The 22,000-nt window shown below is 44.8% G+C and overlaps 1 protein-coding gene across 2 annotated transcripts; it reads left to right on the forward strand.

Moving 5' to 3' along the window:
• The first annotated feature begins 1,537 nt into the window (after positions 1-1,537).
• On the forward strand, positions 1,538-17,347 carry LOC121584747 (uncharacterized protein KIAA1671). Of its 2 annotated transcripts, XM_041900832.2 has the most exons (9): positions 1,538-1,670; positions 1,863-1,988; positions 12,513-12,628; positions 13,978-14,149; positions 14,259-14,430; positions 14,653-14,792; positions 14,897-15,039; positions 15,209-15,298; positions 15,486-17,347. In XM_041900832.2, exons 2-8 carry the CDS (start codon positions 1,875-1,877, stop codon positions 15,282-15,284), a joined length of 933 nt encoding a protein of 310 aa, XP_041756766.1. In that variant the 5' UTR covers positions 1,538-1,670; positions 1,863-1,874; the 3' UTR covers positions 15,285-15,298; positions 15,486-17,347. The 2 variants fall into 2 exon arrangements, with proteins under 2 accessions (XP_041756766.1, XP_041756765.1); XM_041900831.2 differs by lacking the exons at positions 1,538-1,670; positions 1,863-1,988 and adding an exon at positions 4,672-6,156.
• Positions 17,348-22,000: the final 4,653 nt, after the last annotated feature.

The following is a 22,000-nucleotide window of genomic DNA, read 5'->3' on the forward strand; positions in this document are numbered from 1 at the left end:
GAGACTGAGGGAGAAGATGGAGAGAGAGGAGCAGGAGAAGATGAGACAGCAAGCCATACAACAGGAGGAAGAGAGACTGAGAGAGTTGGAGAGGGAAAGACTGCGAGAGTTAGAGAGAGAGAGGCAGCGCGATCAGGAAAGACAAAAACAGAGAGAGTTGGAGAGGGAGAAACTGCGAGAGTTGGAGAGAGAGAGGCAGCGCGATCTGGAAAGACAAAAACAGAGAGAGTTGGAGAGGCAGAGACAGAAACAGTTGGACTTTGAAAGACAGGAATTGGAAAACCAGAGGGAGAGAAAAAGGGAGTCAGAGAGGGAGAGACAGAGGGTAGAAGAACTGGAGAGAATAAAGGAGATGGAGAGAAGACAACTGTTTGACTTAGAAAAACAGAAGCAGAATGAGAGAGAGAGACAACGGCTTCATGAGCTTGGAAAGCAGAGACTGAGGGAGAAGATGGAGAGAGAGGAGCAGGAGAAGATGAGACCGGTAGCCAGACAACAGGAGGAAGACAGACCGAGAATCATGGAGAGGCAGAGGAGAGAGAACCAGGAGAGGGGGGCGCTGGACTCCTTACCTCTCAGACCTAAAGTGCTGGATCTAGACTCTGTGTCTCTGGGTGACCAGCACTCCAGAGGCAGTCCCCACTCACCTGGTGTCCGATGGAAGCAGCCCTCTCCCTGGGCAGACGACCACTACAGACCTGGCATCCTGGACATAGACTCATTCAGGTCCCAGACCGAGACACAACCCTTGTCCACTCGAGAGGTGTTCCCTGTCGCTGGCATCCAGGGCTCAGACCCAAGTAGTGTGGCGAGATCCCACCCCCACTCTCCAGAAAGGGAAGGTGGCCATAGGATGGCTCCCGAGGGCACAGTGGGGAAACCCAGTACAGTGCGGGCCCCCTCTCAGCAGGAGCTGTGGGAGCAGAGGCTAGGCATCAACGAGGAATCAGTGGATAGGCCCATGGCTGGACCAGAACCACCCAGGAAGCCTGCCAATAAACCCAGCCTGGAGCAGCTCCTCCACAGGCTGGAGGACAGGGCCACGGCCCCAATCCTGGTCCCAGAGAGACGCTGGTCTGGTATGCCCAGTGAACCATCCTTCCCCAGGAGAGAGCCCCACAGCTCTGGGTCCCCCATGGAGCAGACCTGGTTCCCCCAGGACTCAGAGCCCCAGGGGCACAGGGTAGAGGCCAGAGGACAGAGGAGATCTCAGGGCTCCCAGGTAAGAAACAGTATCATATAGAGAGACATAGGCTATGTGAGTCAGTAGCATTTATAGATTCAATTAATTCAACCAGTACAAGTGCTTTTGTGTAATGTTATGATTATGGGGGGTAGTTTAGTGTTGACACACAGTTAGGCAGTACACTACCAGGATACACTTCCACACTCCTTTCCCAGGTGGCAGCACCAACCGGCTCAGGGGCAGGTGCTATGCCAAGCCTTATTAAGCCCACAGGTGGAGGCAATCGAAAGATGATTAGGGTGCAAGCTTGCAGAACCGGGAGGATGCAGGTTTTTCTTTCTTGGTGGCCTTTGGTTTTGGGTTGAATCCTTAGTTTTGTCCATTTTTGTTTATTTTTGTATATATGTATTTCGGTCACCATTTTGAATGAACAATAATCTGCTTGGGCTAGCCGAGGAGGTGTTAAGACTGAGCTAGACCTAAGGTAAGGTTGCTGTCTCCTGGATACATGTACATACAACACGGTCCTCATACGCTGATTTCTCACATAGTGAACACCTTAAATCAGGTTACAGACCAGTTAACCAGGCCTAAAACCCCTAGACTTAGCGAGCGTATCGATATTAGCAGGCTAGTAAACTGTTCCGTAACAGCAAACATTCGCTTTCTTTCTTAGGAGCTGAACCGGATGAGGTCCCGCAGTGTGTCCCGTAGATCAGCCCCGTCTGAGAGTGCTATGGAGGGGACCCTGTCTAGGATGAGGAGTAGGAGTGCACATAGAGAGAGGGACCGACAGAGCTGGGTGAGTCATGATGCTCTGTTTCCATACACACACAATCACCTCATTTCTGACTCAAAGTTGGATCCGTTTCAGAAATGAGCTTCTACTACAGTGAAATTACACTGCTTCATCATGGTAACAATTGAAGCCCCTCAATTCTTTTTCATCACTGTTTATACTTTTGAGCTAATTCTCACAGAAGAGGGAAAAAAAAGTAAATGCTTGTAAATGACTTAATTAGAAGATTTGGTTGTATGAGTTAAAGTAGGGTGGAGTAGGAATGCAGTTAGTTCACTGGGAGAGTTGAGTGCTGTGCGGAGCACTGGAAGTAATGAGTTGATGAGTAATGTGAAAAGCATGGTCTCACTCATCTCTCCACCTCCTTTTACCGCACAAAGCAGAGAAATTAAATGATATTTTCAGGCCTGTAATTCAGGTTTGTTATTAGTCAAATAGTTAATAAGTACATGTGCTGCTCATTTTGACAGCTTTCTGTTTGCATAGCTGAAGAAAGGCTCTGCGGTGACATTTCCCATAGTGATATTGACATTCCTTTTATTCAAGCACCTGTCTAATACTTTAGTGTTTGCTCCTCCTTACCACTGGTACACTGCAGAGACCCATGCACCATGTAATTAGCCTACATATCAGCCTGTGCTACAAAGCAGATTCCATTCAGAGACAAAGCAAATGTGGGCTACACGTTTGCATGGATAACCATGTCCATCTGCCCAAGTGTAAATGGCTGAAAGTGAAATGTTTATAAGCATACAATACATTCATTACATTATTAGAGAATGGGCTGCCCCCCTCCCCCAATGAGCCCTCCCTCTCCAATGAGGCCTCTGTGTTACTCCATGATGTTTCTATTTGTGTGTCTGTCACCTCCTGCTGGTCTATGGTGTGAAATACAATATGAAGGCCTGAGTGGTGCTGCAATTACCGCAGGGATTCTAGTTTTTAATTGTTTGTAGAGCAACTGGAGACACAGGTGTGAAATAGAATGAGTTATTGATGTAACGGCTACCAACCAGAACATTAAGCTATCTAAGACCAACAACACAAACAGACTATACAAACAGACTATACTAAACGAGTTAAATGTCTTACCTGTAATGACAAGTTTTCCACACACATAGCTATGTGTAGCCTATTTAGATACTGGGTCTCCATAATTTCCCAGTCTCCCACGCCGAATAGCCTGAAGCCACAGGGCTCTTCTCGCAAGCTCTATTTCCCTATGTGTGTGCATGGCGAACCGTAGGTCGGGATCTTTTACATGGTTAAATCAACAACGAAGTTGGCTCTTTTACACTGGGGGTCAATGGGAAATAATGTTTTCCCCCAATTTGTGGGCGTGGTTGAGGGGAATTCCTTATTACGTGAGTATCAACATGTGTCAATGACTCTGTCGCTTGCTGTTGTGATGATAGTGTTTTTCTGTATCAGTGTGGAGGTTGGGCCTAGTGAGTGCGCACTATGGGAAATGTATGTCTATCTCATGAGATCACACTGGTATGATCACATCATTACTAATATCATGGTTAGCGAGGGGAGAGGTAAAGACGGAGAGATGGTCGCCAGGCTCAGAGACATGGTATACTACACGAGCTGTCGTGCTGTCTAAGGCATCTACACTGGCTGTGATGGGAGATCATTCATCAGAGCAGGGAAGCCAGTGAGAGGACAGACGAGACGGATACAACTGAAGTCTGTGGTCCTCTGTAGCTCAGCTGGTAGAGCACAGCGCTTGTAACGCCAAGGTAGTGGGTTCGATCCCCGGGACCACCCATACACAAAAAAAATTGTATGCACGCATGACTGTAAGTCGCTTTGGATAAAAGCGTCTGCTAAATGGCATATTATTAAGTCATTAGGCTTACATCCCTTTGTGGACTCTGTTTAGAGGTGACTTGAGGGCTGTCATTTCTTGTTGAACAGTTGTTAAAGCAGACAGTTTTTTTTTTTCTGTAGTAAAACGGTTATCTCCATAGTCAGTTGGTGTTGATGAAACTTGAGTCTGTGTTTGTGGAGAGAACTGTGATTTCCAGCTATAGGATGGTTCCTGGAGGGAGATGGTTTGTTTGCTTTTAGAATGTTGTTCCTCAGAACTATTCTCCAGAAGCCCACCAGGGGGCACTTGTGAGCAGCTCAGAGCAGCAGTCATCAGCCTCTGCCCCAGTTTGTTCTGAGGGGGGGTTCTGTTTGAGAATAAATCTGTGGTGCTCGGTTGTCTTACTGAGTGTCTTAACTCAGTGAGATGAACGGTGGAGGACTGAAAGGGGAAAGGAGAGTTCTGTGACCTGACATGCAGTTTACATGAGTCAGGGAGACATTTGTTAGGCAAACTCTGTCGTGATTCCTCCCTTTAGCCATGAGCTCACTGTGCTGCTGACAACCACAACCCCAGCTCTTGAAAACAGCCACACCTGTCTCCTCCACTCCTCCTCGCTCTCTTTTGCTCCCTCTCTTTCTTTCAGGCATGCATTTTCTCCATCTATTTGAAGGTATAGGCTCAACAACATAAACATCCACCCATGAACTTGAACTATGTCTCTTAGTTTCTATCACTGTCAACCCCCCATCCTTCCTATGTTTGCTTTCTACCCCCTCCGCCCTGTGCTGACTGCCTGTGAGAATTCTCTCTTGCGTGCTGCAAGCAGAAACAGGCAGGAGAGACGGAGCACCGCAGAACATATATCGCCCTCCCCTCCTGCACTGCAAATCAGGGCCCTCCCTCTCTCCACTTCTCCCTCGCTCCCTGCCTCCTCTCTCTCCCCTCCCTCACTTCGTTCGCTCAGTTTCTCCTTGAGCGTGAGTCCTGTAGCGCTGGGGACTGGGAGCAGGAGACTGACGCATTTCTCTATCTGCCTGTACCTGCAGGGGAAGAGGGAGGGAAGGAGAGTGCACTGGTCTTACTTTGTCTCTCATGGATTTGACCTTAGCATCACAATCTCCTCTCCTGTTTGTGCTTCTATATCCACGGTGCTGCTCTGCTGTTGGTATGCTGTGTACTCCGAGGGAATAGGAATCAGTACAGCTCTTCCTCCTGCCTGACACCAGCTGTTCTGTTCTTCCTGTAAAGTTTTCCACCAGGAAGACGACCGCAGCGTGGGCACTATGGAGAGGTAGATTTTATGAATTGTGTTCCTCTGTGATTCCGGACGTGTCAGAGCGACAGCTTCAGAATCCCACTGTCAGGTTTGATGTGTGAGGGGCGTGAGAATCAGAACAGATAAGCTATGTTGTGACATTGCATTGCACTTCTACGTCTGTGGATTTATTGCTGCTACTTGGTGTGATCATCAGTATGTGGCTGAAGAACCCGTTTACAGACGGTGCAGCAGTATATCTGCTGTGATCACATCGTCACACCTGAGTCTCTACCAGCTGGGGTTGTCTGTAAAACAGCCGTAACCCTTTTGGGTTCCCGCTACGGTCTTGCCCTTCTGTATAACTGTGTATGGAAATAGGCATCTTGCAGAACAACAGAAAGCTTAAAATATAGTTCAACTTAGCCCCAGATCCTGGGCCCCTCGCTGCTGATGATGGACTGAAATGGAGTCATGATGGCTCCAGTGGGAATGGACAGCACAGAGGCTCACTGAAAAGCACTAAGGGACAGTGAAGCTGGACAGAGACACTAGGGCATCTGACTGGCTGTGCTATCCTTTACAAACAGCCCAGCTACTGCAGCATTGACCTAGCTACGCAACTCAACAGTATCCAGGACACCAGCTCTGGACCTGGATCACTACCTGGCTCAAGGGCTCACCCTCGACCACGGTATCACACTGGACTGCTACTGGACTCAGTAACCTATAGTAATCTGGACCACAGCCTGACTGAGCGCTTTGTCCGGACTTCATTCTGTGAAGTTGGTCTTTTAGTGTTCTGATCTGAGATGGAGTACCTGGGGGACAAGCTGTCGGTGGCCCAGTCCCAGGTGTCTGGGTGGATGGGGAACGTACGCCGCTCCCTGCAGGGGGCACTCAGCTTGGTGTCCAGTGCAGTGGAACGTGGGGGCAGGGGGGCCGAGGACAGCCCCGGGGGCTTCAAGAGGGCCAACTCGTTACGTTCTCTAGCCTCTCGCAGCCGGGATTCTTTCCGTAGGTTCTCTCTGCGCAGCCAGCAGCGCCTGTCCCTACGCAGGCGTCCTGGGACCAGCACCCCCAACACCCCCACTGCTGTAAGACACACACACAATTTGACACACTCCCCCGCATCAATCCTTCTCACCACCAACTGTCCTTCCATCACTCACTGCCCATTCCATGCACCTCAAACTTGTCAAGGCCTTCTCTACTTGTGTGTTTTATGTCTGTATTTGTGTTGCCATGTGAATTCTCTCTCTCTGATCCTGATAGTTCCTGACTGTTCTGCTTTTCTTCGCTGCTCAGTGCTCACCCCCCTCTGCTTCTGTGTCCTCTCTCTCGCCCTATGTCTCTCATACCATCTTTGAAATAACACTGACCTTTGTCTGTGTGTGCACCATAGCTCCCACTGCAGAAGCAGTGTCATTGGCTCCTCAGGTCATAGCTTACTGTGGGCTGGAGTTGGGTTTCTCGCCCCCTGTCCCTCCCTCCTAAACTATGGTCTGGTTTAATCTAGTCTGTGTATAGAGCAGTCAACAACAGTGCTGGAATCCATGTATGGATATAGGCTATATAGCTATGGATCCCATTTAGTTGCAGTAGTTGTGTAGTGACACCCATTGTAGGTCAGTTGGGGGGGGCTATCTTTTATTAGACAATGAAGTTTGGGTGTGAGATGATGATGAGGAAATGTGTTATTTGAACTGTTAGTCTGGAAACGGTTTGATTGCAGTTTTTACTAGATTTGCAGATTTGCTTGAATGGTGAGATGTGATGAATGGTCAGAGAACTGAGGCCAGTGAGATGTGGGGAGAAAGAGGTGGACAGGGGCCAGCCAGATAATGGAGCGGTAGAGAGGATGAGAGGAGGTTGGGGGGGGGGTGGTCTACTCACTGAAAGGACCACAGGGATGGGGGTGCTGGGATGGATTGTACACAAAACTGCACATGCACAACTCCAGTCCTCAAGGACTGCAGTACTGCTGGGTTTTTCCCCTCCACGGTACCTAATGCCCAGAAAGTCCACACACCTGGACTCATGTCTGAATACAAAGAAAGAACAAAACCCCACACAGACACAGCAGCCCTTTACTGATTCACTCTCTCGGTCTGGTTTGTGTGTACGTGTGTCCTGTTTTTAGCTAGAGCCTGTGTTGGTTGTCCGTACAGTACCTGAGAGCCAGCTGGTGGATCATCCAGATGCCCTGGTCTCCCTCAGGCTGACTCAGCTGACCTGAACCCACCACCTCTCCCTCTGGACCCAGTCCTCCACCCTGCAGCCTGTATCAGCCAGGCCCACTGGTCTTAAGTTCTTAAGCCGAGTCAGTCAGGTTTTAATTACATTCTGTTCTGCATTCTTAGCAAACACTTGTACATTGCTGAGCCCCTTGTCTGTACATTACACTTACAGTGGGGAGAACAAGTATTTGATACACTGCCGATTTTGCAGGTTTCCCTACTTACAAAGCATGTAGAGGTCTGTAATTTTTATCATAGGTACACTTCAACTATGAGAGACGGAATCTACAACAAAAATCCAGAAAATCACATTGTATGATTTTTAAGTAATTAATTTGCATTTTATTGCATGACATAAGTATTTGATCACCTACCAACCAGTAAGAATTCCGGCTGTCACAGACCTGTTAGTTTTTCTTTAAGAAGCCCTCCTGTTCTCCACTCATTACCTGTATTAACTGCACCTGTTTGAACTCGTTACCTGTATAAAAGACACCTGTCCACACACTCAATCAAACAGACTCCAACCTCTCCACAATGGCCAAGACCAGAGAGCTGTGTAAGGACATCAGGGATAAAATTGTAGACCTGCACAAGGCTGGGATGGGCTACAGGACAATAGGCAAGCAGCTTGGTGAGAAGGCAACAACTGTTGGCGCAATTATTAGAAAATGGAAGAAGTTCAAGATGACGGTCAATCACCCTCGGTCTGGGGCTCCATGCAAGATCTCACCTCGTGGGGCATCAATGATCATGAGGAAGGTGAGGGATCAGCCCAGAACTACACGGCAGGACCTGGTCAATGACCTGAAGAGAGCTGGGACCACAGTCTCAAAGAAAACCATTAGTAACACACTACGGCGTCATGGATTAAAATCCTGCAGCGCACGCAAGGTCCCCCTGCTCAAGCCAGCGCATGTCCAGGCCCGTCTGAAGTTTGCCAATGACCATCTGGATGATCCAGAGGAGGAATGGGAGAAGGTCATGTGGTCTGATGAGACAAAAATAGAGCTTTTTGGTCTAAACTCCACTCGCTGTGTTTGGAGGAAGAAGAAGGATGAGTACAACCCCAAGAACACCATCCCAACCGTGAAGCATGGAGGTGGAAACATCATTCTTTGGGGATGCTTTTCTGCAAAGGGGACAGGACGACTGCACGTTATTGAGGGGAGAATGGATAGGGCCATGTATCGTGTGATCTTGGCCAACATCCTCCTTCCCTCAGTAAGAGCATTGAAGATGGGTCGTGGCTGGGTATTCCAGCATGACAACGACCCGAAACACACAGCCAGGGCAACTAAGGAGTGGCTCCGTAAGAAGCATCTCAAGGTCCTGGAGTGGCCTAGCCAGTCTCCAGACCTGAACCTAATAGAAAATCTTTGGAGGGAGCTGAAAGTCCGTATTGCCCAGCGACAGCCCCGAAACCTGAAGGTCTGTATGGAGGAGTGGGCCAAAATCCCTGCTGCAGTGTGTGCAAACCTGGTCAAGACCTACAGGAAACGTATGATCTCTGTAATTGCAAACAAAGGTTTCTGTGCCAAATATTAAGTTCTGCTTTTCTGATGTATCAAATACTTATGTCATGCAATAAAATGCAAATTAATTACTTAAAAATCATAAAATGTGAATTTCTGGATTTTTGTTTTAGATTCCGTCTCTCACAGTTGAAGTGTACCTATGATAAAAATTACAGACCTCTACATGCTTTGTAAGTAGGAAACACTGCCGATTTTGCAGGTTATCAAATACTTGTTCTCCCCACTGTATGTCAATGTCAATGTTCTTTTCAGTTCTCCATCATAGGTCAGTGTTTTGGTAGCTATGTGACGTGGCTGGAGTGCTGCTCTGTTGTTGACAGGGGATTGGTGCTCATGGGATCTGTAGTCATATTAGGATAGCTGCGGTGTCGTCATTGACCAGTCCACTCCATGATGAATGTGTTTACTGTTAAACATTCCTAGTGAGGAAGACTCCACCTAGAGGGGTTAGAACAGGAGGGAGGTGCTGGGGCGTACTGGGGGCGGTGTGATGTTTGTTCTGTAGTGTTTGTGTTGGGGTCATTGTACCTGCACTAACTAACCGGCCTGCTATATGTTGTCTGCTTCTAGGCAGTAGGACCATATGTTAAATGTCTTAGAGCTGCACAGCACTTCCTCATTCATAGAGCTGTGTGACTGACTGGCTGTTATTCAGGGCGGATATTCATTCTTGTTTTGCAGTAAGGAAGTGGATTAATAGAAATCATATCCAACTTAAACTGACTATGCCTTTATACAGTAACGTGATAGGCCTAGCGTGTGTTTTCAGCATCTCAACCCAAAGTAGGCATATTGGATTAAAATAAGAGGAAGGGCCTTTACGGTAAACATTTTCAGAAATGTGATGGTGATGGTGTCATAATAGCAGGCTGTTGTTCAGAGCCGTGATGTCTGACAGGTCTAACTTTCCAAGGCCTCGGCTCCTCCACTTCCTCAACCATGTGTCAGATTGTCAATCTCCCTTTCTCTCCTCCCTCCTGCCATTCATCCGCTCATTGTTCTGTCATTTCCCTTGACACACCCTTCCTGTCCACAGAGGGGGTATCTTAGTAGAGGGGGCTGGCCAAGGCTAATGTTATTAAGGAAAAGTCTACTTCACTACGGCTCTGATTCACAGCAAGAAATAAATCTATTGGCCAGATAAGGTGCCTTGCAGGCCTGCTCCTCCCTAGTATCCAGAGGGCATTGTTGATAGCAGAGCCTACACCCTCACATGGTCTTTAAGCAGCACTAATAGTCAGCCTATGTTATTTCTTAACCCTCTCTGTCTTGTTGCTATTGTTTGGTTGGCAGGTAACCGGGTAGCCTCAGGAGCGGCAAACGCTAAGTGAGGGTAGGTTTGGGCGTGCTAAAGTTCAACCACGTACACTGTGTATGGTACATGTTCAAGGAATTTAGATTACAAGAGGTTTGCTTATTGAATCGTACATGCTTAGTCCTGTGAATTTGTTGTACTAAACCTTAGGGCTGAAATTCATGATATTATGGAGGGATTAAGAAGTCTGAGACGTCTATTTCTCTATATGACTGTCTTTTGACATATCAGAAATCATTCCTGCCTCTGACAAGAAATGACAGAGGATTTTAGAAGGCAACACTTATGCTTTCATATCTTACTGCACCTTGTTGGTCTCTTCACTGTGTCTTCACTGTGTTGCTATTGTTACTCCTGTGTTTCTCAGTAACCATCACGTCGATAAACGTAGCTGTACCATAACACTGACCCAACCTCATCTGTTTGAAAGGCCTACGCATGTAGCTCGATTAGCATGCCTGTTTAATTGACTCAGAGCCCAGCCCACCTGTTAGCCTGAGGCATTAGTCATGTGACCACCAGCATGTTCAAACCAATAGTTGTAACTCTAATGCATGTTATCTGAAGCCAGATTTGGCACAGAGATCAGTGTGGATTTGAAAACAAGCCTAGGTTCCTGTGCTGTGGTGTTTAGATACTTTTTTAGCGCTGTAAAGCCTGGATAGGAGGAGCTAGTGTACATTTGGTACAAATGCTTTCTCAGATGGAGGGAGTTTCTCACTGTTCTCCCTGGCCTTCTTTCTTCCTGTCAGGAAGGGCATTGATGATGAATGACATCCTGTACTGTTGTTCTCTCTCTCTCCCTCCCTCCGGCCCTGCTCTCACTCCCTTGCACAGTGCACACACAAACCAAACAAACACCTATTACATTTCCCTCAATCATTCTCTTTAGACATGGTGTTGTGGTGTAGCAGTGCGTCTGTATAGCACTGTCAAGGAAGTCAGTAGAGATCATGTAAGTTCAGCAACATTTCTCTATTTCTATACTGTGTGTGTGTGTACTTACACAGGCTTGAGTGCATGCACAGGAGTAGTGAGTGTGTGGTTTTAGGACAGTGTGCCCTCTGTAGAAGCCTCATTAAAAGAGCCACGGTCCAGTAGACTGCAAACACACAGTGGCTCACCAGTCTCTGTCCCTGAGAGCTCATCCCATTACCTCTCATTATCCTTCTCACCAACTGCTGGCCATAGCCACACAATACAGGGCTATCAGGACCAGCACCACTCTCTCTTTCTCTCTCAACTGGCCAACTTTCTGTTACTGGAGGCTGGGCGGAGCTTCACTCCACAGGCGTGGTGATGGATTGAACCGAGAGCCAATAAGATGCCTTGATAGTTTGATTCAGGCTGGTGGAGATTAATCCAGTTCTGTCATATTGGAATGTGTTCTCTCTGACCTCCGAGGGATACTCCAATGGCACATACAGTGCATTCGGAAAGTGTTCAGACCCCTTGACTTTTTCCACATTTTGTTACGTTACAGCCTTATTCTAAAATTTATTAAATTGTTTTTTTCCCCTCATCAATCTACACACACTACCCCATAATGACAAAGCAAAAACAGGTTTTTATACATTTTTGCAAATGTATTACAAATAAAAACGGAAATATCACATTTACATAAGTATTCAGACCCTTTACTCAGTACTTTGTTGAAGCACCTTTGGCAGCGATTACAGCCTCAACTCTTCTTGGGTATGACGCTACAAGTTTGGCACACCTGTTTGGCCGGGCGGCCAGCTCTAGGAAGAGTCTTGGTGGTTCCAAACTTCTTCCATTTAAGAATGATGGAGGCCACTGTGTTCTTAGGGACCTTCAATGCTGCAGAAATTTTTTTGGTACCCTTCCCTAGATCTGTGCCTCGACACAATCCTGTCTCGGAGCTCGAAGGACAATTCCTTTGACCTCATGGCTTGGTTTTTGCTCTGACATGCACTGTCAACTGTGGGACCTTATATAGACAGGTGTGTGCCTTTCCAAATCATGTCCAATCAATTGAATTTACCACAGGTGGACTCCAATCAAATTGTAGAAATATCTCAAGGATGATCAATGGAAACAGGATGCACCTGAGCTCAATTTCGAGTCTCATAGCATAGGGTCTGAATACTTATGTAAATAAGGTATTTCTGTTTTTGTATTTGTAATACATTTGCAATAATTTCAAAACCTATTTTCGCTTTGTCATTATGGAGTATTTTGTGTAGATTGACAAGGGGGAAAAATCATTTTATCCATTTCAGAATAAGGCTTTAACGTAACAAAGTGGAAAAGGGAAGGGGTCTGATTACTTTCCAAATGCACTGTATACACTCTACTCCTTTTTCACTGACTTGTCATTTTCTCCATCTCTCTCTCAGGAGCAGTTGAAGCAGAGTGTGGATGGTGAGGAGGAGGGGAGGGACATGGACACACTGGTCCATGAGACGGACAGCCAGTACGGGACCTGGGAGACAGGACTGCACACTGACGATAGGTGAATATACACACCCACAACCCATCACAGGTGTGGCTGCTGTGGGCTGGACCAACACCTGTTAAACAGGATGTGCTCATGTTTTTGACTGACTTGTTACTAAATTGGTTACTAAATATGCTGATCCTCATTCCTCAATATGATTACTCATTTCCCCTGAGGCTGTACCCTGATATCAAGACATCTCGACATCCCTAGTACTGAATGCCACCCAGTCCCAAATCCTGCTGATTTACTTCTCCCTCTAAATATACAATTCTCAACCGTTTGATCTCCAATTTAACACCCCCTGGATCGATAAGTAGTATCGAATGGATGCAGCTAAAGGGAGAGATGTACTCTATCATGTCTTCTCCTGGAGCAGCATTGACCTTAGGACAAAGTCACGGAGCCGCGTTAGATCCAGCCTTCTAGATAGGGCAGGGTAGAGAGTTAACCCGAGGCACTAATTCTCTGTTGTCCTACCATTATGGCTAATAATAATCATCTCAACCTTACAACATACATTTACATTTTAGTCATTTAGCAGACGCTCTTATCCAGAGCGACTTACAGTTAGTGAGTACATACTTTTTCATACTGGCCCCCCGTGGGAATCAAACCCACAACCCTGGTGTTGCAAATGCCATGCTCTACCAACTGAGTTACACGGGACCTACAACACCCACAAGCATCTCCTCCAAGTCAGAGACACAGTTACTGAGATTGAAATAAATCAACAGATACTATGGTGTCTATAGGTACTTACTGTACAGATACAGTAGAATCTCAGCACTCCTGACACATTGTGGTCAAGGAGCAGCAGCTCACTGAAATCTGGTTTACTCCAGCACTCAAAATGGCCTCTCTCAGCAGGACGATCTATCACTGACCTCCTGTGGCCAGGAGATGGTATCACAGCAACAAACTCAACACAGGTGGAAAATCTGGATAATGTTTAGTAGAAATGACTGTATGCTGTAGTAGAGTTTCAGATAAAGATACAATATAATGAACTGTTAATAGACAGTGGGTCATTTTAATATAATTCAAATGAATCACCAGCTAGTATGGTTGTGTACAGTATGTGACTCCCCACTGTTTGCGTCCCTCATTGTGAAAAAAGAAAGTGAAGCATGAGTCTGCCCGGTCATCCATTGTCGTCATGCACATACATCCTCTGTGAAATCTGATGCTCCTACAGTAAACCCAAACAGGAGAATATTACTCGTTCACAGAGCTAGTAGACACAGTACCTGTCACATTGTTCTCTCATTGCCAATGCATGCATATAACAGACTGTAGTGTAGTTTTAGGAAGATAGCCTAAAGTACTAGTCCTGTGTTTGTTCCTGTCTGTCCTTCCTGTAGCCTGACTCCTGCCACGCCCACCTCAGACAGCCACCTCAGTCAGTCCCCTAGGAAACCCACTCCACTCTACACGCCAGAGGAAGATGCCCACACCCCGCCCAGCGACCTTGACACTCCAGACGGCTTCTCCCCCTCGGCCCAGCCCAACATACAACCACTCCCTTTCCCTGAGGTAAGACTGACTTCACCTTTTTAAAAGGACATATCAGTGTAGCAGTCAGAATTGCTTTGTTTCCACAGATTTGCTTTGTTTGTGTTTATGTGTTTCTCCCTCTCTCCAGGCCTCCACCATCCTACTGGACTCCAGTGCTCTGCGCTCCAGGGTGCAGTTGAGTAAGATGCGGGGGCCACGTTCGCGCCCCTCCAGGGTGGCTCGTCAGACTGCTGCTCTGTCTGTAAACCCAGAGGGACAGGCCACACCTACTGAGGACTGGCGCTCTCGAGACTCCACAGGTCAGCCTTGGACTCTGCTCTCATGTAGACCCGCTTGGCCATGTCTCTATCCAGTACCTTGTTCTGCCGAATACCTTTTAGTATGGATTGAGTGGACATGATTTGACCAGTTAGACTGGAGATGTGACTTAGATGGTCAAAGATCTGTTAGACTTCTGAATAACCTCTTATTTGTTTTGCTTGTGAAATGATGTACTCAGAGGTGTGTGTTGTCCTCTATAGAGGACAAAGTGGGGTCTTCCAAGAAGGAGGACTCAGACTCTGAGGAGCAAGCGAGAGGCGCTGACCCCCGCTCTGCTGCTGCCTCCTCCCAGCCCCAGAGAGTCGCCCTCTTCCCTGGGATGGACCCCTCCGCTCTCATGGTGAGCCTCCCCAAGAGTTGACAAGGAGTGTAATGTCACTCATACTGCTCTGAAAAATGTGTTTTTGATATGTTTTCTTGGTGGTTTTCCCCTCTGTTTGGCAGGCCCAGCTCAAGAAGAGAAGCGACTCTGACAATCAGACAGACGGACCCGCCATTTCTCTCTCCCAGCTGTCCCGTTCTCCTAAATCCCCCTTCCTGCCCCGGGCGTCCCGTGTGCTGCCCCCTTCCGGAGGGAAAGAAAATGGGTAAAATAGTGACCCTGTCTCTTCCCTCTGTTCAGCCTGGATCTAATAACCCAAACCAGGGATTGTTGATAGTTGGAACAGAAAGATTTACATTTTAGTCATTTAGCAGACCGAAATCATTACCAGTTGTAATGATTGTGCCTCCCTTTGTCTGTCTGTCTCTTCTTAGTGAGGAGGCCTCACCACAGTGGCTGAGAGAGCTGAAGTCGAAGAAGCGCTTCAGTCAGTATGAAAATGACAGCTAAGTGTGAATGAGCAGGTGAGCTCTCTTCTCACAAATGTTCCTCATGGTGAATCATTCTTTATCATAGGGTGATTGTGCTGTATGCAATAAACCTGACATTTTACCACATTTTCATAATTAGACAATATTCTAGTGTCTGTTTTGCAAATACGTAACCCTAAAATGCTGATGGTTTGTATCCGTTTGCATCCTCCCTCTGTAGGTTGCCTTAACTGGAGAATCTGGTGGCGAATCGGAGACAGTAGCCTTAACCTTTGACCCTGAGAAGATGGGAATTCTGCTGCTGACATTGTAATTTGTCATCTGTTTGTTTGTTTTCTCTGTTCTCTTCCTGCCTGGCTCAAATACATGTGCATGGTGCCTTCTTTCAGACAACCTTGGTCTTATGGATGAAACGAGCAAGGGAAACCACTACTCAGAGCGTCCATGTCACTACTAGCTTCTCCACCTCCTGTGTCTGGGAGGTCTTTGCATAAAGCCACTTTACCCTCTCACATGACAGGGAAGACTACGGAAGGGGGGATCCCATTCTCTCCTGTCAGGTTGTATTTCAGTAATGGTTAACTTGTGGGACCACATGCCTCTTAACCTGGAAGTGCTTCAATAAGCTGTAGGACATATAGCACCTCCACAAGACATATTTTTATTTAGTTTTCTCTTTTAAATATAATTTTCAGGTTAGTCTATGTGTTAACTGTATCTGTTAGTGAATGGGTGTTGGTAAAACCTTTGCCATAGGATAACATTTCTGATTTGATTTTTTGTCATTGATCATAGAGAACAAAACACTGCTGAACTAATGGTCAGCCAGGCTGTATTATGTGTTAGTAATAAAGATGGTATCTGTAATCATGAAATGTTATATTTGTATTGTTGCTAATTTGAAAGATGAATCATAACATGTCAAAGAGTGCTAGGCTTGTATGGAGAGCATTTAAAGCATCTCTACAGCAGAGGCCCCCAAGCCCGTTCCTCTGGTCCACTCAGTGAACTAACTGAGAATCTGTTGTGTTGACTTCATGCAGTCCCTTTTAAATTATGGGTAAAGAGGAATGCTTTGGGTTCGGTGTCTTTTATCATATGTCTGAATATCTGTTTCTACTGGTGGAAAAGGGGAGGGTTAATCACAATGGACATCTATCTCCATCTCAATTACACTCCTAAACGCATGAAAACACTAATCAGCCTGTTCTTCCTCCCTTTACCTCAACTTATCTCTTCAGCGTAAGATCAAATGATTGAGTGTGTAATACTGATGGATGAGTGAGTAAGGATTGCAAGGGAAATGTTCTAACTGTATATGTTACCAATGAGCCATACATTCAATGTGCACTCCCTGGGTTCTGTTTTACCAGCATGTCTGCAACACATCTCCCATTTAGCCACCTCCTGTGCAATTTCCCAGCATTTTTTGGAAAAAGATGTGCATGCACACTCTGCTCCTTTTCACCATGCTTTGCTCAGACACTAACTGAATGGCCACACCAAGTAGCAGTGGTACAATCATACAATCTGGATATCATGGCTTCATCCACAGAACTGTTATGGTCCCATTGTGCACATGGTCGATGCAGCGGTGGGGATGGATAGTGGAATGGTAGGAGTATGGCTTTCACTACTCCAGTGGGGAATGCGAGTAAAGTATATTGTTTTGAGATGAGGGTGGTTATTCTACCCTTTTTTGCTGCACATGACTTGGACTATTTGCACCAGTTGTTTAGGGCTTGTTTGAGCTGACTTAGGCCATTCCTCTGACCATGTTAGCCATGCTCCACTGTCCCACTACTTCCACTTTATTGCTTGATGCACTACAGCACTGACCGCATTCCACAGTTTCATAGACAGACATTGGAATGCTAATGCCATGCAAGTGAATGTGTTGATTGAATCTTTGGAGTTGTCGTCCCTATGGTATCTGTCCATGGCATTTGACTTTGTCATGACTTATTTTATTTTTTTCTCTGTTTCTCTTGTTTTATTTTAAAGTAAAATATGTATATTGCACTGTTGTAAGGCCGTTGTTCAAAAGTGTAAATTCTCAATAAAATTTACTGCGTTAATAAGCTTCTGACTGATGTAATTATTGGGCTAAATGTTACTTATGCATTACACCCATTTCAGGTCAGACCCACCCCCTCCAGTCGGCAGTTAAGTGTTAAGAATTTAAATTGGTGTGTCTATTGTTGGTGAGGGGTATAAGAGTGTTTGGTGTACCGGGTAACAGAGCGGTCGATAGTGTTTGGTCTAGGGAGGTATGTACAGTGCCTTGCAAAAGTATTCATCCCCCTTGGCGTTTTCCCTATTTTGTTGCATTACAACCTGTAATTTAAATGGATTTTTATTTGGATTTCAAGTAATGTACATACACAAAATAGTCCAAATTGGTGAAGTGAAATGATTTTTTTTTTTAAATAACGGAAAAGTGGTGCGTGCATATGTATTCACCCCCTTTGCTATGAAGCCCCTAAATAAGATCTGGCGCAACCAATTACCTTCAGAAGTCACATAATTAGTTAGATTGCACACAGGTAGATTTTATTTAAGTGTCACATGATCTCAGTGTATATATACACCTGTTCTGAAAGGCCCCAGAGTCTGCAACACCACTAAGCAAGGGGCACCACCAAGCAAGCAGCACCATAAAGATCAAGGAGCTCTCCAAACAGGTCAGGGACAAAGTTGTGGAGATGTACAGATCAGGGTTGGGTTATAAAAAAAGATCAGGAACTTTGAACATCCCACGGACCACCATTAAATCCATTATAAAAAAATGGCGGCAGGTAGCTTAGTGGTTAAGAGCGTTGTGCCAGTAACCGAAAGGTCGCTGGTTCTAATCCCCGAGCCAATTAGGTGAAAAATCTGCAGATGTGCCCTTGAGCAAGGCACTTAACCCTAATTGCTCCTGTAAGTCGCTCTGGATAAGAGCATCTGCTAAATAACAAAAAAAGAATAATAAATAAATAAATATGCCACAACAACAAACCTGCCAAGAGAGGGCCGCCCACCAAAACTCACGGACCAGGCAAGGAGGGCATTAATCAGAGAGGCAACAAAGAGACCAAAGATAACCCTGAAGAAGCTGCAAAGCTCCACAGCGGAGATTGGAGTATCTGTCCATAGGACCACTTTAAGCCGTACACTCCACAGAGCTGGGCTTTACAGAAGAGTGGCCAGAAAAAAGCCATTGCTTCAAGAAAAAAATAAGCAAACACGTTTGGTATTCGCCAAAAGGCATGTGGGAGACTCCCCAAACATATGGAAGAAGGTACTCTGGTCAGATTAGACTAAAATTGAGCTTTTTGGCCATCAAGGAAAACGCTATGTCTGGTGCAAACCAAGCACCTCTCATCACCCCGAGAACACCATCCCCACAGTGAAGCATGGTGGTGGCAGCATCATGCTGTGGGGATGTTTTTCATCGGCAGGGATTGGGAAACTGGTCAGAATTGAAGGAATGATGGATGGCGCTAAATACAGGGAAATTCTTGAGGGAGACCTGTTTCAGTCTTCCAGAGATTTGAGACTGGGATGGAGGTTCACCTTCCAGCAGGACAATGACCCTAAGCATACTGCTAAAGCAACACTCGAGTGGTTTAAGGGAAAACATTTTAAATGTCTTGGAATGGCCTAGTCAAAGCCCAGACCTCAATCCAATTGAGAAACTGTGGTATGATTTAAAGATTGCTGTACACCAGCGGAACCCATCCAACTTGAAGGAGCTGGAGCAGTTTTGCCTTGAAGAATGGATAAAAATCCCAGTGGTTAGATGTGCCAAGCTTATAGAGACATACCCCAAGAGACTTCCAGCTGTAATTGCTGCAAAAGGTGGCTCTACAAAGTATTGGCTTGTATGTATAGCGCATAGAATTAAAAAGGTATTGTCGGACATTATTCATTCTAATCAGACAGGTTTTTTTTTACATGGAAGATACATTGGAGATAATATAAGGCAAGTACTGGAAACAATAGAACACTATGGAAAATCTGGGAAACCAAGCCTGCTATTCATAGCAGACTTCGAAAAGGCATTTGATAAAGGACGACTGGGGTTTATGTATAAAATAGTAAATAATGGCTATTTCTCCGAAAGTTTTAAACTGTCAAGGAGTGAAACAAGGTTGTCCAATATCGGCATATCTATTTATTATGGCCATCGAGATGTTAGCTATTAAAATCAGATCCAACAATAATATCAAGGGATTAGAAATCCAGAGCATAAAAACAAAGGTGTCAGTGTACGCTGATGATTCATGTTTTCTTTTAAATCCACAACTTCAATCCCTCCACAGCCTCATAGAGGATCTAGATACATTTTCTAACCTCTCTGGATTACAACCAAATTATGACAAATGTACTATATTACGTATTGGATCACTAAAAAATACAATTTTTACATTACCATGTAGTTTACCAATACAATGGTCTGATGGTGATGTGGATATACTCGGAATACATATCCCAAAGGAAATAAATGATCTCACTCCAATACATTTTAATAGAAACTTAGCAAAAATAGATAAGATCTTGCTACCATGAGGGTGAACGCACCAATTTGTGAGTCGCTCTGGCTAAGAGCGTCTGCTAAATGACGTTAATGTGCCCCTGAGCAAGGCACTTAACCCTAATTGCTCCTGTAAGTCGCTCTGGTTAAGAGCGTCTGCTAAATGACTAAAATGTAAATGTAAATGTAAATGAAAGGTAAATACCTGTCAATTTGTGGAAAAATCACCCTGATTAACTCTTTAGTATTATCCCAGTTTACCTATTTGCTTATGGTCTTGCCTACGCCTAGCGAACAGTTTTTTAAATTATATGAGAAAAAAAGATTCCATTTTATTTGGAACGGCAAGCCAAACAAAATTAAACGGGCCTATTTATATAATGAATATGAATTCGGAGGACAGAAATGATTAAATATTAAAGCATTAGACCTATCACTAAAAGCTTCAGTCATACAAAAGTTATACTTAAATCCGAACTGGTTCTCTAGCAAATTAGTAAGATTGTCTCACCCAATGTTCAAGAATGGCCTTTTTCCCTTTATTCAGATTACAACCTCTCACTTTCAGTTATTTGAAAAGGAAATAATCTCCCAAATATCACTATTTCTAAAACAAGCCATAGAAAGTTGGTTGCAATTTCAATTTAATCCTCCAGAAACAACAGAACAAATAATGCAACAAATATTGTGGTTAAACTCAAAAATACTAATTGACAAAAAAACTCTATTTTTTGACAAAATGTTTAAAAAAGGTATAATCTTTGTAAATTATATCATCGGTAGGACTGGTGGAGTTATGTCGCACATGCAGCTAACAAAAACATATGGAAATGTCTGCTCTACCCAAAATTACAACCACATAATTGCAGCATTACCGCAAAAATGGAAGAGGAAAGTGGAAGGGGGAAAAAGTAAGGAACTTGTCTGTCAGCTCTGCATTAAAGAACATAATTGGTTAAAGAAAATTGTGATAAATAAAAAAGTATACCAGTTTCATTTAAGGACCAAAGGATTGACAGCCGTCCCATATAGATTGCAAAATAGTTGGGAAGAGATTTTTGACGTACCGATCCCATGGCATAGTGTTTATGAACTGATACGCAAAACCACACCGGATTCAAAACTTAGAATCTTTCAATTTAAATTATAATATAAAATTATTGCTACCAATAGAATGTTATTTATATGGGGGATACAATCTTCCCAGCTCTGCAGATTTTGCTGCGAAGAGACAGAATCATTAGATCATTTGTTTTGGTACTGTCCATTTGTAGCTTGTTTTTGGACACAGGTCCAGGAATGGCTAAAGGATTGCAATATTTACCTGGAGCTAACCTTGCAGATAGCATTACTGGGTGATCTGAAAAGTCATAGTCAATCGATCAATAATATAATAATACTTTTAGCAAAAATGTTTATTTTCAATTTACAATCTGTAGAAACAATGAGAATAGAAAGGTCCAGAACTTTTGTAAAACATCACAGTACAGTTGAAAAATATATGGCAAATAGAAATCCTATATGGATGGTGTTAAGAGATAGAAGGGTGGTGTTGAATAGAGTTGAAGGATGGGACTAATAACAACTAACAACAACTAATAACAAGATAACTAATAATGTAAGCATACTGTGTCCATAATAAGTACAGTGAGGGAAAAAAGTATTTGATCCCCTGCTGATTTTGTACGTTTGCCCACTGACAAAGGCATGATCAGTCTATAATTTTAATGGTAGGTTTATTTGAACAGACAGAATAACAACAACAAAATCCAGAAAAACGCATGTAAAAAATGTTACAAATTGATTTGCATTTTAATGAGGGAAATAAGTATTTGACCCCTCTGCAAAACATGACTTAGTACTTGGTGGCAAAACCCTTGTTGGCAATCACAGAGGTCAGAAGTTTCTTGTAGTTGGCCACCAGGTTTGCACACATCTCAGGAGGGATTTTGTTCCACTCCTCTTTGCAGATCTTCTCCAAGTCATTAAGGTTTTGAGGCTGACGTTTGGCAACTCGAACCTTCAGCTTCCTCCACAGATTTTCTATGGGATTAAGGTCTGGAGACTGGCTAGGCCACTCCAGGACCTTAATGTGCTTCTTCTTGAGCCACTCCTTTGTTGCCTTGGCCGTGTGTTTTGGGTCATTGTCATGCTGGAATACCCATCCACGACCCATTTTCAATGCCCTGGCTGTGGGAAGGAGGTTCTCACCCAAG

Source organism: Coregonus clupeaformis, chromosome 16, assembly GCF_020615455.1.
Source record: "Coregonus clupeaformis isolate EN_2021a chromosome 16, ASM2061545v1, whole genome shotgun sequence".
Taxonomy (NCBI): Eukaryota; Metazoa; Chordata; class Actinopteri; order Salmoniformes; family Salmonidae; genus Coregonus; species Coregonus clupeaformis.